Here is a 13616-nt window from a genome sequence, read left to right as displayed (position 1 = left end):
GATAGGCACCTGTACAGCCTTTTGCAGCAGCAAGACCCAGACATCCACAGCCTGTGGAATGCAGTATTCTGAATCTACCCATTTAAAATTCATCTCCTGTCAGTGTCACCAAGCTCTGCTTTGCTTTTGCGTGATATCACTCACTTCTTAATTATCTTAACCCTGATTTCGTTCCCATTGCTTTCTCTCCCCTCCAGCCCCAGGTGTCCCAGCTGTGTCAGTCTCTTTTCATGAGGTAACTTTTCCCTCCTGTGACCATTTTAGTTGTCCTGTAGCTCCACTGCCTCCTTCCCCAGCACACAGAGGCCTGCACACACATCTGGGATGGGCACACTGAAGTTTAACCCAGCAGCAAAAATAACACCCAGTGCTGTTCTGTATTCCCCTCCCAAGGATGTCAAAGAGGGCTGGCTTTCTCAGCCTGCTGCTACTGCAGCCATTAAATTACTTCAGAGAAATAAAAATGACTAACATCTTCTAAGACAGTTAAAAGATCACCATCATGGAAGTGGTTTAGAGGAAATTTTCCTAGGTGTATTACCTCACATTTATCTGAGCTGAAGCTCACCTGCCATCTTCTAATGCAACTCAAACCTTTAAGCTCTTATTATTTTATCTCCTTGTAAAACTGACATAGCTGCACTTGTCAGATTTTAGTTTTTCTTCTTAAATTCTCTGTTAGCTTTTAAGCTGTGCTGATGTCTGGCATACCTGGGCTGCATAAGTGATTGCTTCGAGCTGCAAAGCTGACAACCAGCCACTGTCAATTGTCTCCTCTGATATTGATGTCTGGTACCACACATCAGGAGGAGTCACGCTGGATAACGAGCTGGTTTCCACTACTGGGTCAGGATGACGTAGACCAATTTTTACTGGTGGAAAAAGAAGGGGAAGAAAGGCAGAAGATGAAAACAAAATACAGAGTTCTGCTGCTCCAGAACAAGTTATTATATTTGCCCAAACAACTTACAATTGTGATTGCAAAGGCTGAACTCAACAATGAGTATGTTTCATGGCAACAATCTGTCAAGTGTTAAACTGCATTGCATATGAAGGAAGACATTAATCTGAATTTATAACTGCAATCTTAACTTTCTCTTCTCACCACCTTCCTACAATTTTTATGAGATTAGATAAAATTCACTTTACAGAAAATTAAAGTATTTGTGTACTTGACTTGTTTGAGAAAAACCAGTCTGAAACTTGTCTTCCCAAAAAGGTCAAAAGCAGCCTCAGGATGCCAGAATCACAAAAGCAATATTCTTCTCACTATTTATATAGTGCCATTTTTAAGCAGAATGAGAGGAGAAAAAATTTAGAACAGACATGATTTAATTGCTGACAGATCTCATCAGTAACAATAAAAATTAACCATTTAGCTACAAACTCCCTGCAAAATTTTGCCTTGCTTTTACAGTAGATCACTGTATTTAGCAAACAAGGTAACAGCTTGTTGTCAATGGGTACAACAAAGAAAAGAGAAAAGAGAGGAGATGGCAATTAACAGCAGTAAAAGATTCACTCAAAAACAACCAAGAGTCAGCTCTAAGTAGTCAGCCAGGAACAATGCAGGAAGAATGTACTTAGGGTGATTTCACACCAAAAGACTCAAACTAGATTCCTAAGTGTAGCAGTGAGCACTGAATTCCTTTACAAAATTTCCTCTGCGGAGGCACAAGGCATCTTTAACAGAGGTAAAAAAGTGCCTGATTTTGGTTCATCAGTAATATCTGTGAAACAAATACTGCTCAATGATACTGAAGAATTCCTCTTTTAAAAATCCACTTATCTTCCAAATCTAAGTGTTACAGAAGATAGATTTCCTAGGAAAACCCACAACGTATTCAGGTCCCGTTAACTCCAGACAGTATCTGTTTTCTGTGTTAGTAACTACACAAGAGTAAATAAATTAACTCAAAACATTCAGCCTTTGGATGTAACAGAAGATGAGGTCATACATTTTATTGGCATGTATTCAGCATAGGTCTCTGCATGGCCCATTTCTTCTTCATCTTCTTCTTCGGGTTCCTCCTCTTCTTTTACTGCTGGCACTTTCTAGAATTGAGAAATACTTGTGTTAGTCAAACAGCACATTGCTAATAATCCATCTCCTGGAAATTAACATGAGAAAGGAAATGAGGACAAACTTGCACTTCAATGTTTTAACACATGTAGGGAACAAACCAGTGAATTGCTGGGAAACTACACACAAATGTAGATTGCTTACACTCTGAACAACCCTCTAAAGACACTAAGTCAGGGAACTTCCTCTTCTTTGCAAGGAGATCAAGCACTCCAAACTCACATAAGCAGAATTAAAAAGAAATTCTTCTTACTGCATATTAAAATCAGACTATGACTTAAAGAAAATTGCCTTGAAAACACGACAGCCCCAATGTTCAAGTACCCCCCTGGAGTCTCCTGCAGTTGTGTATTCACGACACCATTTCACAACTTTATCATTGTCAGTTCTGTCCAGTATTCTCTGAAACCTGACAGTTACCCATTTACTGGGACCCTGACCAATGTAAATATGTAAGTATTTGTAAAGCACTCAACAGATGAAAAATCAAACATCTTCCACAGCTACTAATGTTTAATACAAAAGAAGTGATCTGAAAACCCCCTTCTGTATGGCAGTCACTGAGGAGCACAGTTATTCCCAAGCATCTGCCTGAGTCTAGCTATCAGTGAAAATGCCAAAACTCAAATGTTTACAGCATCAGAGTGTAATTTTATTACCTTTAGAAAATTGAATGATATTCAATTTAGATCTTCCATTTAACTGCCCAGAAGCACAGCCATGCTAGGGGGAAGTCTTTCAGTTTCCTCACTGCTAGTGATTTTAAAAGAAAATGTTTTAACCCAGAGGAAATGCTATGCTTATCACCTTTAATCAGAGCCACACCCTTCTTGGCCCACACCAGCTTCTGCGAAGGACAGTAATTTCTTGAAATTGTCATTTACTATCTAAGCTCAGCACAGCTGTTAACTTCACTCATCTAACCAAGTTTCATCTTGTGGAGCAACTGACCTTTTGAACAACAGATGCACTTGACAGTTCCACCACACACAAGACAAGTATGAGTAACTCTGGAACTGGTCACAACTGTTTATGGCCAGCAACACATTGGTTTGGCAAATGAATCGCTTGTGCCACTTACCACAGTTGGTGAAAAACTTCTCATTTTAATGTCATTTATCCATATTCTTGCTACCTCTTTTGTGGAAGCCTCCTTCTTCACTGCACCATTGCTTAGGTCAGCTGCAAAAGAAAAGCTGTGGTTTACAGAATTCCCTCCAAACATCAACTCAGATTAACATGCTGCCCTATTAACGAGCTGGAACAGAAGTTTAAAGTATCCAGGAGCACAATGATGCTTCAAGATCAAATTTGTAACAGGATCCTTTAAGAAGACCATTTATTAACCTTCCTGTCTTCAGTCACATTTGCAAGGAACTAGGAATAAGGCTCAGTACACAACTAAAATAATTTGCATAAGGATGGATGCAAAATACTGAAAGCAGCTGTCAAGCTTCCATCATATCAATGCATGTAATAAACTTAGCATAATTGTCCCTAAAAACAATTAGGGCACTTGCACAAATACATGTTTTCCTCAAAGGCATTGCATAATTTAACTTCTTAATATTTTCCCATCTAGAACTCCTGCTGCCTAAATTATATGAAAAGACCATTTTCCTTTCAGGAGCTTCTCTTTTCTACAACTATTTGTCATTTTTTAAAATAAACACAAAGAAAGATCCAGAGACACAGGAACACAAAGAAGATTAGGAATGCAGTTCTAGAAGTTGCAGGTCTCCTTTTCACTTTACACAGAAGCTACAGATTGCACTGTTTTCTGCAGCTGTGCCACTCTAACAGTTACTGTGTGTTGGTGTCACCTATTCAGTGCTTCTCTGACTTTTCACTTGATTTAATAGGACTGACTTATCCCCTTCTGCTTTCTCCCCTCCCCCTCACTTCCTTTACTCCCTACCCCAACTTCAGTTCATGTCCCAACTTGGGTTTTGGCAACCACTCCCTAAGAGAAAGCAATGACACAGGAGGGACATTCTGCTTTTTGTTTCAGTTCTAACAGACAGCTCCTGCACTGCACTCTCTCTGCATACAGAAAAATAGGTTATGCCAACCACACCTATAAGATCAGCAAAGCTTGTTTCAGAGACAATGAAAATAACAGAAATCCAGAAAATGCTTGTATATCTTAAAAAAAAAAAAAAAAGCAGCACTGAAGATATTTTCAAACTGAACTAGTCTCTTAACCTCATGCTAAAATCAGAACAACTTGAGTTAATTTCACACACTTTTTCCTTATACAAGTTGACCACATGTTAGAAATAACATACAAGGAAATATCAAGGAAGGAATCACAAAATGAAGATTTGAAGCGCGATAACTAAGAACTTGTGGCATTTAACTTACTGCAGCATTTCAGCAGTAACATGAAAATAAAGAGCAAGTTTTTAAGATTTAATTTCTTAAACAATAGATCTGATGCCTCCAATGAAACAAAGGGACAGATTTTCCTTTTGTAGGAGACAATTCACACAAACACCTTATGTGCTACAAATCTAGTTTGGAAGATGCTGAATAGAAAATTGTACTAGTTTGTTGTAGTTCCAAGTATACACTAGAACAGGAGCTGGTGGAGACTCCAGTAACATAGCTAATAGACTTCAGTAATGTTCACAAAATAATTTTACCAGTTTTCCAGCTGCAATCTGTCATTTTCCTCATTCCTTGCCATAAATCAAGAGTTTAATTTTTAAACTGTTATTTCATACTACTGCACCCTGAATTCTAACACTACTACAGTTAGAATGAAATTTTTCAGGTTTCCTGAACCACTTCATTTTACCAGGATATTACACTAATCAATGAAAATCCATTTTATTTCACTATTTAAATAAATACTGTAATTACAAAGAAAGAAAACTCACTCGCTGCTGTTGCTACTGGTTGGGCAATATTAGGAGGTGGCTTCAGTTTCATGAGTTCATTAAGACTATTGTTCTTGAGCAGATCTTTCAGCTGAATCTGGTCCTTGGAAGGTGCAGTGGTCAAGGCATTGCGAACTGCTGGTGCTGCCACCGAGGGCCGAGTGGTTGTGCTGGTCTGGATGATCTTTGCTACAGTGATCGTCTGCCTCGAGGTCGTGACAGGCGTCGTTTTTGTCACCACTATTGTCGTCCCCAGAGTTGGAAGCTGATTTATTTGATTCAGCACAAAGGTTGTGGTGGATGGTGGTTGCTGGCAACAAAGCAGCAGGGAAATTTTCAGAAAACAGTCAAAAAAAGAACAAACTCTATTAGACTTCAGTTAGCACACAGGATACACCAGTTTTTGGAAGACACTTGAAGTAAGAAATGTGTTTAAATAACATGCTGAAGGTGCCAGAGTAATTATCTTGTGCTGCAACAGTTTGAGCAAAAAGTATCTCTCAATAGACTGCACATATTTCAGAAGGGGTTTTTTTAGATTTTATTTTAAGGTAAGGAAAAGAAAAAAAATTAAAAATTCATCACCTAGGTACAAGATATGTCCACTACAGTTTCCCCCATATCTGATAAAGCCAGTCCAACCCACTGCTGGCCAAAGCTCAGCCAGTCAGTGTCACTGGCAGTGCCAGTGAGAAGGTATTTGTTTAACAACAGTCAAAAACTGTTACACCATCAGCAGCTGGGATGGAGGAGTGAGAATATGTGAGAAACCCCTGCAGACACCAAGGTCAGTGAAGGAAAGGGAGGAGTTGCCCCAGGTGCTGGAGCAGGGACTTCCCTGCAGCCCTTGGAGGACCATGGATGCCAGGAGTGAAGTTGAGCCCAGGACAAAGGAAGGAGTGGGGAGAAGGTATTTTTAGATTTGTTCTTATTTCTCATTTTCCTCCTCCATTGTTAACTGGCAATGAATCAATTTCCTCGAGTTGAGTCTAGTTTGCCCATGACAAATTGCTGATCTCTCCCTGTCCTCATCTCAACCCATGAGCCTTTCACCATGGCTTTTTAGCCTTTGTGCAACTGAGGTGAGGAGTGACAGAGCAGCTTTGTGGGCACCTGGTGCCCAGCCCAAGTTAAGCCCCCTCCCCATCCAAATCCTGGAGCAGCAGTTCAGTTCTTACCCGAACATTTAATAAGGCTGGAGTGGAGACAGTCTCTGGTTCTTGTTTCACAGCAGCTGCAGCCTCAGTCTCCAGGCCCAGCTCTAATGCACTGAGTGGTACTGACTGCAGAGGGAAGAAAGCAAACAAGTCAGCAGGAATAAAACCTTAAGGCTTTTGTTCCCAGTCTGTGCCTGAAGTGGCTACACTCTGGCAGAGTGAAGGCCATCAGGGAGCTTAAACATGGTATTTCATTACAGTTTTTGTGCATTTTATTGCAGAGCAGCTAGACCCCAATGACATGAGAGCTCTCCATGGATACCTGACATTATGTCCCCATGTCATGTCCAGAATTAAGCATATTTCTGTCTGTACAGATCTCAAGTGTTTAACATTGATTTTTTTGTATGGAAGTTTAAAATTAATTCACAAGCCATTTTCCAATCTCAGTACTATGAAGCAAGAAACTTAAGAAAACTCCACATGCTTCAACCACTTGCCATGCACACTATTCCCTTTAACCCCTCCATCCCAGCAAACCCAAGCTCTAACAAATCCCTATGTTCTTGTTTTAACCTGCTGAACAGCTGGAGTTGGTGCTGGATTTGCAAGAACCACGTCTGGAGAGTCAATATCAAAGAGATCATTTGGACTGATTCCACTCTCACTCAAAGCAGCAAGCAACAGATCTTGTCCTGGCTCCACCATCTCTAAACAAAACAAAACAAAACAAAACAAAAAAAAAAAAAGAAGAAACTGTAAATACAAGTATATTGAATTCTGATTTATTTTTTGCCCACACACAACTTCATTTCCTGGATTTAAGGGCATTCACAGTGCAGTCTCTTGTACACACAGTTTCACTTTCTAGATGTGCTCTGGTTCTTTTGTTTATTTGTAGGCTTTTCAACATATCCACCACATTTAAAAGCAGAGAGAATTAAAGAGTTTACTACACAAAATGCTATCATACCCATAAACTTAAGACACCTTTTCTAGTCTTTGAGGCACTACGCTTTCAAGCATTACAAGAAATACCAAGAGCAGAAAAGGTGAGACCATGTTATGCTAATGATCCATCTTCGTTGGTGAAGCAACTGCACGAGGGAAGCACAATTAAAACTCATTTACTTTATCTTGTAACAAGTTAGTGATAAAGAGCTTATAAGGAAAGCTTGAATTTCTTGCTTGCCCTTACATTAGGTCACATTCATTCACTGGAGAAATTTTGTTTTGCATAGTGGAGAGAACATATGTGCCACTATTGAAATATGTAACTGCTTATTAAATAGGACACTAACATCAGGTCACGGACTCCTTTATGTGTAGGACAACCAAAACTAATTTCAAAAAGCTATTCTAGACAGCATAAAAACTTATTAAAAAGCCAAATACTCCATATTTAAAGATGAAGAGAGAAGATAACACATTTCACTTGCTTAAGAAGGAAACCCATCTGCCTTAGTATTAAGAAAAAATTAAATTATTTCACAGAACTTGAGCTGTTGCCTATACAGTCTGAAATACACCTCAAGCAGACCTTAATTTCACTCACCCTCCACACCCCTTAACACCCACTGGGAATTAAAACCTCAAAAGCCAATGCAGCCAAACACCTACTCTAAAGCAGGTAAGAGGACAAAATTATTTGTTGGCATTTTAGATGTTCATTCACAAGACTCCAAAACAGCATTCCCTTGCTTATCCCTTCTACATGCACGGCTAAGCCACATCCAGCTGCCTGGTCACACATATTCCTCAGCACATTTAGCAGAACAGGTAATTCTTGTAATAAGCTAAGCCTCAGGCACTTAGTTCTTACTCTTCCCAGTTTTAGTCTGTGCAATAGCAGGGAGAAACCTTTTGGTTGTGGATCCATACTGAGATGGCGGCACCACAAGTGCCAGGTACTGGCACAAGGGGAAGAGACATTTTAATGCATCAAAGACTTAAAGATTCTCCAAACAATATCAAAGCAACAAACAATTGGTGGGACTGCTGCTGACTACACCCAGCCCCATCAAACACCACTTGCTTGTCAGAACCAGACTCCTCTTTCTTAAAGGTATCTGAGGTGACCAAATAAATTGGCAGAATGGTCTTGTTTGTTGCTATGAGGTACAGAAAATATCAAGAAGTATTAAGACATCTAGCAGATTTAATTGAAATGGCAGCACCATTCAAAGGATGTCACCACCCACTAGCCCGTCTCCCAGAATCCTGAACGGGTCAACAAAAGTGGTAAGACCTGGTTTTTAGTTTCACCTTTAAATCCAGAAAGATTGTGCTTCCTCTCTCAAAAAAGGAGACTATATATACACATTAATCAGGTAGGATAAATCCTAAATTTTCAGACTAAAATCTTAACAGGGACCATCAATCACATCCAAGCTTAGAAGCTTGCAGCATTGTTTACTAACCAGAAACAGGTGAGGGGAGGAAGGTTTAAGTCTGCAGATTAAATTTTTGCTTATCAGTACTTTTGGTGTTCAGAACTTGAGAGCAGCTACTGAAGATGAATTTCTCTACAGAAGGGGAATTAACACAGGTCACCCCATCAAAACAGCTCCAAAATCACTTTAAAATCATAACTTCACAATATCCATTTGGGAAAGAGGCATGAGCACCCTTCCACACAGGGCAACACCTCTGCTCAAAGGACAAACTAAAATGTTCAAAAGTACAACTAAAAAACCATCAGTTAAGTCATTCTTTAGTCTGTATGGAGTTGTGATCACCCCACTGCTTAATGAAGATATGACTAAAACTTGGTTGAGAGCTACGGGACTGGACTAAATAGAGGCACAAAAAGGCAGAAGCTTGGGGATTTTCACTTAACAGAACTAAGAGAAAATGAAAAGACTGAAGAACTCTTAGTCTGCTCTCACATTATAGGAATGAAAGGCCTTTCTATGAAGTTGAGACTCAAAGCAAAACCAAAGCTAGAAGAAAAACCCACACCAACACCACAAAAACACATCTTCCCCAGCCACCCTACAAAGGTGTCACAACCCATTCCATCTGTTTCAAGTCCAGTTTAACATTTCCACGATGCCACTGACCTCTATATGTTTAACCTTTAAAAACATGATGTTTTTTAAATAAGTAAGTTTCAGAGTTCAGAAAAAAAACTATTCATAGCAGTTGCTTATTTCAAAGTTTCAGTAAATGACTGGTGATAGAAACTAGCAAAGCAATTCCTACAATTTCAGAGTAAATATCTCCAGTTTAGAAACAACTCTTTCTAGTGAGGCTGTTTTCATGTAAGAAATCCCCCAGCTGCACCTCTCTCCTGATATCCCAAATTTTAAGTCTTAAAAATTCATGGTTGCTCACGACCCAGCAAAAAGCTCAGTAAAACAACAGCAATTGTTTGTCTGTCAGTTTGGACAATGAAAGTTTGACTAGTTTCACTTATTTTGTTTCTGTACAGTAGGAACAAAGCTGCATTGTTTGGAACAAAAGGAATTCTGAACTTCTAGAATTTTTACATTAGAAGCCACTGAATACTTCGCACCAATTTTAGGCTTTGTGCAACTTCCAAGCACCAATGCTGCCCACCCTCCTCATTTTAATTTAGCAAGGAAATTATATGAAGAAGAAAAAAACACAGGATAAGCTGCATTGTGATAACTTACTTTATTTTCTATAGCACATGCTGGTTAAGCTTAAAACATTATCAGGCTGAACCAGCTCCATAATCTTGCAAGGTAGGAGGCTCCACAGCTAACACAAGTCAAAGTGACTTTATCAAGCTCTGCAGCTCAGCCTTGGCAATACTATATAAGGACCTGTTTGCCACATCTTCAAAATCTCCGAAAGAAAATACTTATTAAAAAGTTGTGAATATTACAAGCTGTTCTCTGAGCATTTCATCACTCAAAGAACTGTTTTGAGCATGTAGAATCTTGCAGATAACATTGTCTATGTTTAGTGAGGTAGTCCAATGTCACTGAGCAAGAATCAGCCTATTAAATAAAACCAAAAAATGTATTTATGAAATTTCAATGGTAGTAATCTTAATTACTTTCTTTGTATTAAGAAACACCAAACTGCTGCTATTTCAAGAAGGGCTACCAAAACACACCAAGCATTTCTGTAAGGTGCTCTCCTGATGAAGAACATAGCTAAAACTTTGATAAAGAGGCAGTTATGTGATCACTGCACATTATGTAAATAATTCCTGATTTAAAGATACAAAACCAGAATGCCATGTTTAATATCATGTCATGTATCCATGCCAACCTGGCTCTCTCTCCTTCCATTTTAGCTTTGGTACAAAGAAACAAAACAAAAAAAAAAAGAAACAAAAATTCTAAAACACATGTCGAGCAACCTGCTCTGTTTCCCCTGAGAAACATAATGGTAGAATCCCAAACAATGAAAAGCCTTTTGATTTTCAGGTCTGGGAGTTACACATTATAACACCAAATGCCTGAAACGCTTATTTAAAAACCATAATCAATTACAGTATCATAAGCTGGTCCAAACCAAACATCACAATCAAGCAGGCACTGCTATTCCCAAGCCCTTCAGACACCTGGGCTCTGTGGTGCACCCAGCTGCAGGCCTGGGTGTCAGTGCCTGGCTGGGACACAAACAGCATTCAGCAACTTCTCTTCTTTTACTGGAAAGGTTTCCCACTGCCTTTTGGGGAATACCTCTCACCTGAACTGTACTGGAAACCATTTATAATATCACACAAATACTGGAGTTGTAGAGACAAGACAGCTTTGCCCTGCAAATTCTCTGCCTGTCTAAACCATGAGTTATTATTGACCTGAAAACTTCACATCTCCCTTTGCAGCCTCCCAGAGCAGAGGTGTAAGGGCTGCCGAGCCCCATCCCACCCAACAGGATTCTCTGGATAGCCACGTGGTTTCTGCTCATTTCACAGCTTTTGTCTCCAGAAGGCAACCTGGGTAACAGTAAAAAAAAAAAAAAAAAAAAACACCTCAACCAACCCAACCCCTTCTGGTCCTCTCCAAGTCACTATCCAATCAAAGAGCAAAACCCTAATTAATGAACTCACTCATCCTTCCATGCCTTAACCTCAAGACTAGCAGTTAATTTTGCATTCACACGTACAAAGGTGTTCTCACAAAAACCGTAAGTTAACTCCAATCCTGGAAAAATCCCACTATTCCAAGGCTGGTTACCACTCAAACCTCAAAGCTTTCAAGGACACAAGGGACACTTCAGGGCACTGTGGGCTTCAACTCTGCCTCAATGCTTTTTAATGACTGTTCTACAGAATTTACAACTGCCATGTTACACAGTCTGCAAATGTGAAATTCAGAAGTTCTGAAAATATTAAAAGACTTAACAATGCAATGATTTGGCATAAAATCAGCTCTCATACTAAAAAGCTAGATCTAGTAATTTGGCCAGCAGTGAAAGTTTTTAAGAAGTAAAAACTCAAAGAAATAAGAACAAGTGAGCACCAGGATCCTTAGTTTTAGCCTGGGAGGCAGCTCCAGGGGTGTCTCAAAGCACCATTACCCATATCCATGACCTGCTTCATTGGCTTTTAGAGTAGTTCTCAGCCAGTTTTGAAACCGAAGAAGTAGTCTGGACAAAAAGACAAACTGCCCACATTTTATTTCTAAATATTAAGATTGCATACAAATGTAACACCTCATGGCAGTGAGGGAGATACAGAATACCAATTCAAATGTCACGCTGTTACACAATTTCAATTCTTGCTTTACAACATCAACTACAGATTTTCATTTTGGGGGAGGGCAGCTTACAAAACATTAATGTATGTTTTAAAATAATTTTAATCCAGACACAACCTTGGTAGTCTAAAGCCGAATAGTCTACCACAGAGTTAATTCCCAACTTCACACTGTGCCGTTTGATCACACTAAAATTTTTTTTACTCACTCTGGAATTACCTAACAGATCAATTCAAGGGTTTTATTTTTAAGCATTTACAAAATCTGCCTCATCTTTAACAGGTATCAAACACGTAGAACCAGCCTACGTGTTTGAGTACCTGAAAGAAAGCACAAGAATTCTAATTTATACTCTCAAATGCACTGCGGAACCTGGTCAGCTAAAAATAATAAAAGAAACGACCCCAAAGAAAACCCAGAAGAAAAACCCAAAAGGCCTCTTCCCCATCAGACTGTAGGGGCATTTCTACGTTAAACTATTACTCACCCTAGCAACCTCTGTTTGAGGTGCGCTCGTTAAGAGTCCCTGGACTTTGAGGCCGTGTCTGTCGCCGCGGTTCAACTCCCCGGGAGCAGCGGGGCCCCAGCAGGCTCGGCAGGGCGGGGAAGCCCCCGGGGGAGGCGACGGGAGAGACGGGGGTCGGCGGCTCCTGCCCCGCCGCCTTCCCACCAGCACGTGTTCCCGACATAAACTTCCGGGTTGGGCCAGAATCGGCTGCGTAATCCTGTCCCATGCGCGACTTTTTGTTTCCAGACCTTCACCTCTTTAAAGATCCCTCCAACAGCACCGCGAGCCCGGGGAAGGGCGGGAGGGCTCCGTCTCACGGCGGCTTTCGGAGCCGCTCCGGCACCATAAATCAAACACCCCCATCCCCCCCCGCCTCGTTTCTCCATTTCAAACCTCAACAATCACCAGCCGCGGAAAGAGCGCACAAAGGCGCGGGCCGGGCCGGGGGCTCTGCCCGCGCAGGGATGCGGCGGGGGGAAGCGGCTAAACCCACCGCCGAGCCCGCCCCCGCTAGAGAAGCGTTCCCCCCCAGAACCGGGGGGCCCCGCCGCCCGCCCCCGCACGCCCCCGGGCACGAAGTTCGCGGGACAACCGGGGCTCCGCCGGGGCGGCGGCGGCGGCGCCTACCCCGCCCGCCGCGCCGCCCCCGGCCCACCGGGACCCCTGCGGGGGCGGCCGCGCAGCCTTGCGGGGCTGAGGGACCGAGGGAGACGCGGAGCCGCTCCCAGCACAACGGGTCCTCCTCGGACACCCCCGCGCCGCCGCCGCGGGCCCCGGTGAGGAGCTGAGGGGAAGAAACCCCCGGGGCGGCCCCACAACGCGGGGAGAGGCCAGAGGCGGCCAAATAGGCGCGGCGCCAGGCAAAAGAACAGCGCGGGACTTACTCTCTGTCGCACTCGGTCCACCCGCGGGCTCCTGGAAGTCTCCGCCGCCGGCCCCGCCGCCCGCCGCTTTCTAACTCACAGCCGCCATCTTTGCCCTCCCTCCCCTCACAGGGGAGGGGGGGGGGGGCCGGGAGGGGGGGGGGCCGCCCGCACCACGTGACCCGGGCCGCGCCTCCCTCCCCCCGCCGCGCCGCGCGCGCGCGCTCCCCGCCCACGTGACCCCGCCGGCCACCGCCCGCCGCCGGCGCGCGCTCGGCGCCGCGCGCCCCGCCCCGCCCGCGGGCTCCCCGGTCACGTGGCCGCCGCCGCCGCCGTCTCGCGCCCACCCCAACCCCCCCCCCCCCCCGCCCTCCCCCCCCCCCGCCGCCGCCGGGCCCTGGCGCGCGCTCCTCGCTCGCCCTCCCCCCCCCCCCGCCGGTCA

The 13616-nt window shown here is 42.9% G+C and overlaps 1 protein-coding gene across 4 annotated transcripts in view; it reads right to left on the bottom strand.

Annotated features, from left to right (window-relative positions):
* Positions 1–13305, bottom strand: part of SBNO1 (strawberry notch homolog 1) — a 31258-nt gene extending 17953 nt beyond the window's left edge. The window contains exons 1-8 of one of the 4 annotated variants that reach the window (XM_053993501.1): positions 12291–12743; positions 10903–11040; positions 6699–6832; positions 6144–6248; positions 4966–5275; positions 3165–3265; positions 1959–2055; positions 712–872 (exon numbers count right to left, since the gene is read on the bottom strand). In XM_053993501.1, the coding sequence (XP_053849476.1) occupies positions 712–872; positions 1959–2055; positions 3165–3265; positions 4966–5275; positions 6144–6248; positions 6699–6830 (906 nt within the window). In that variant the 5' untranslated portion in view covers positions 6831–6832; positions 10903–11040; positions 12291–12743. Of the gene's footprint in view, positions 1–711; positions 873–1958; positions 2056–3164; positions 3266–4965; positions 5276–6143; positions 6249–6698; positions 6833–9760; positions 9793–10902; positions 11041–12290; positions 12744–13195 lie in introns of those variants that run through there. The other 3 variants (XM_053993497.1, XM_053993498.1, XM_053993500.1) reach the window with 3 other exon arrangements.
* Positions 13306–13616: the final 311 nt, after the last annotated feature.

This window comes from Vidua macroura, chromosome 18, assembly GCF_024509145.1.
Source record: "Vidua macroura isolate BioBank_ID:100142 chromosome 18, ASM2450914v1, whole genome shotgun sequence".
NCBI classification, from domain to species: domain Eukaryota; kingdom Metazoa; phylum Chordata; class Aves; order Passeriformes; family Viduidae; genus Vidua; species Vidua macroura.
The sequence above is the reverse complement of the archived record's forward strand: the minus strand, read 5'-3'. Positions and strand labels throughout refer to the sequence as shown.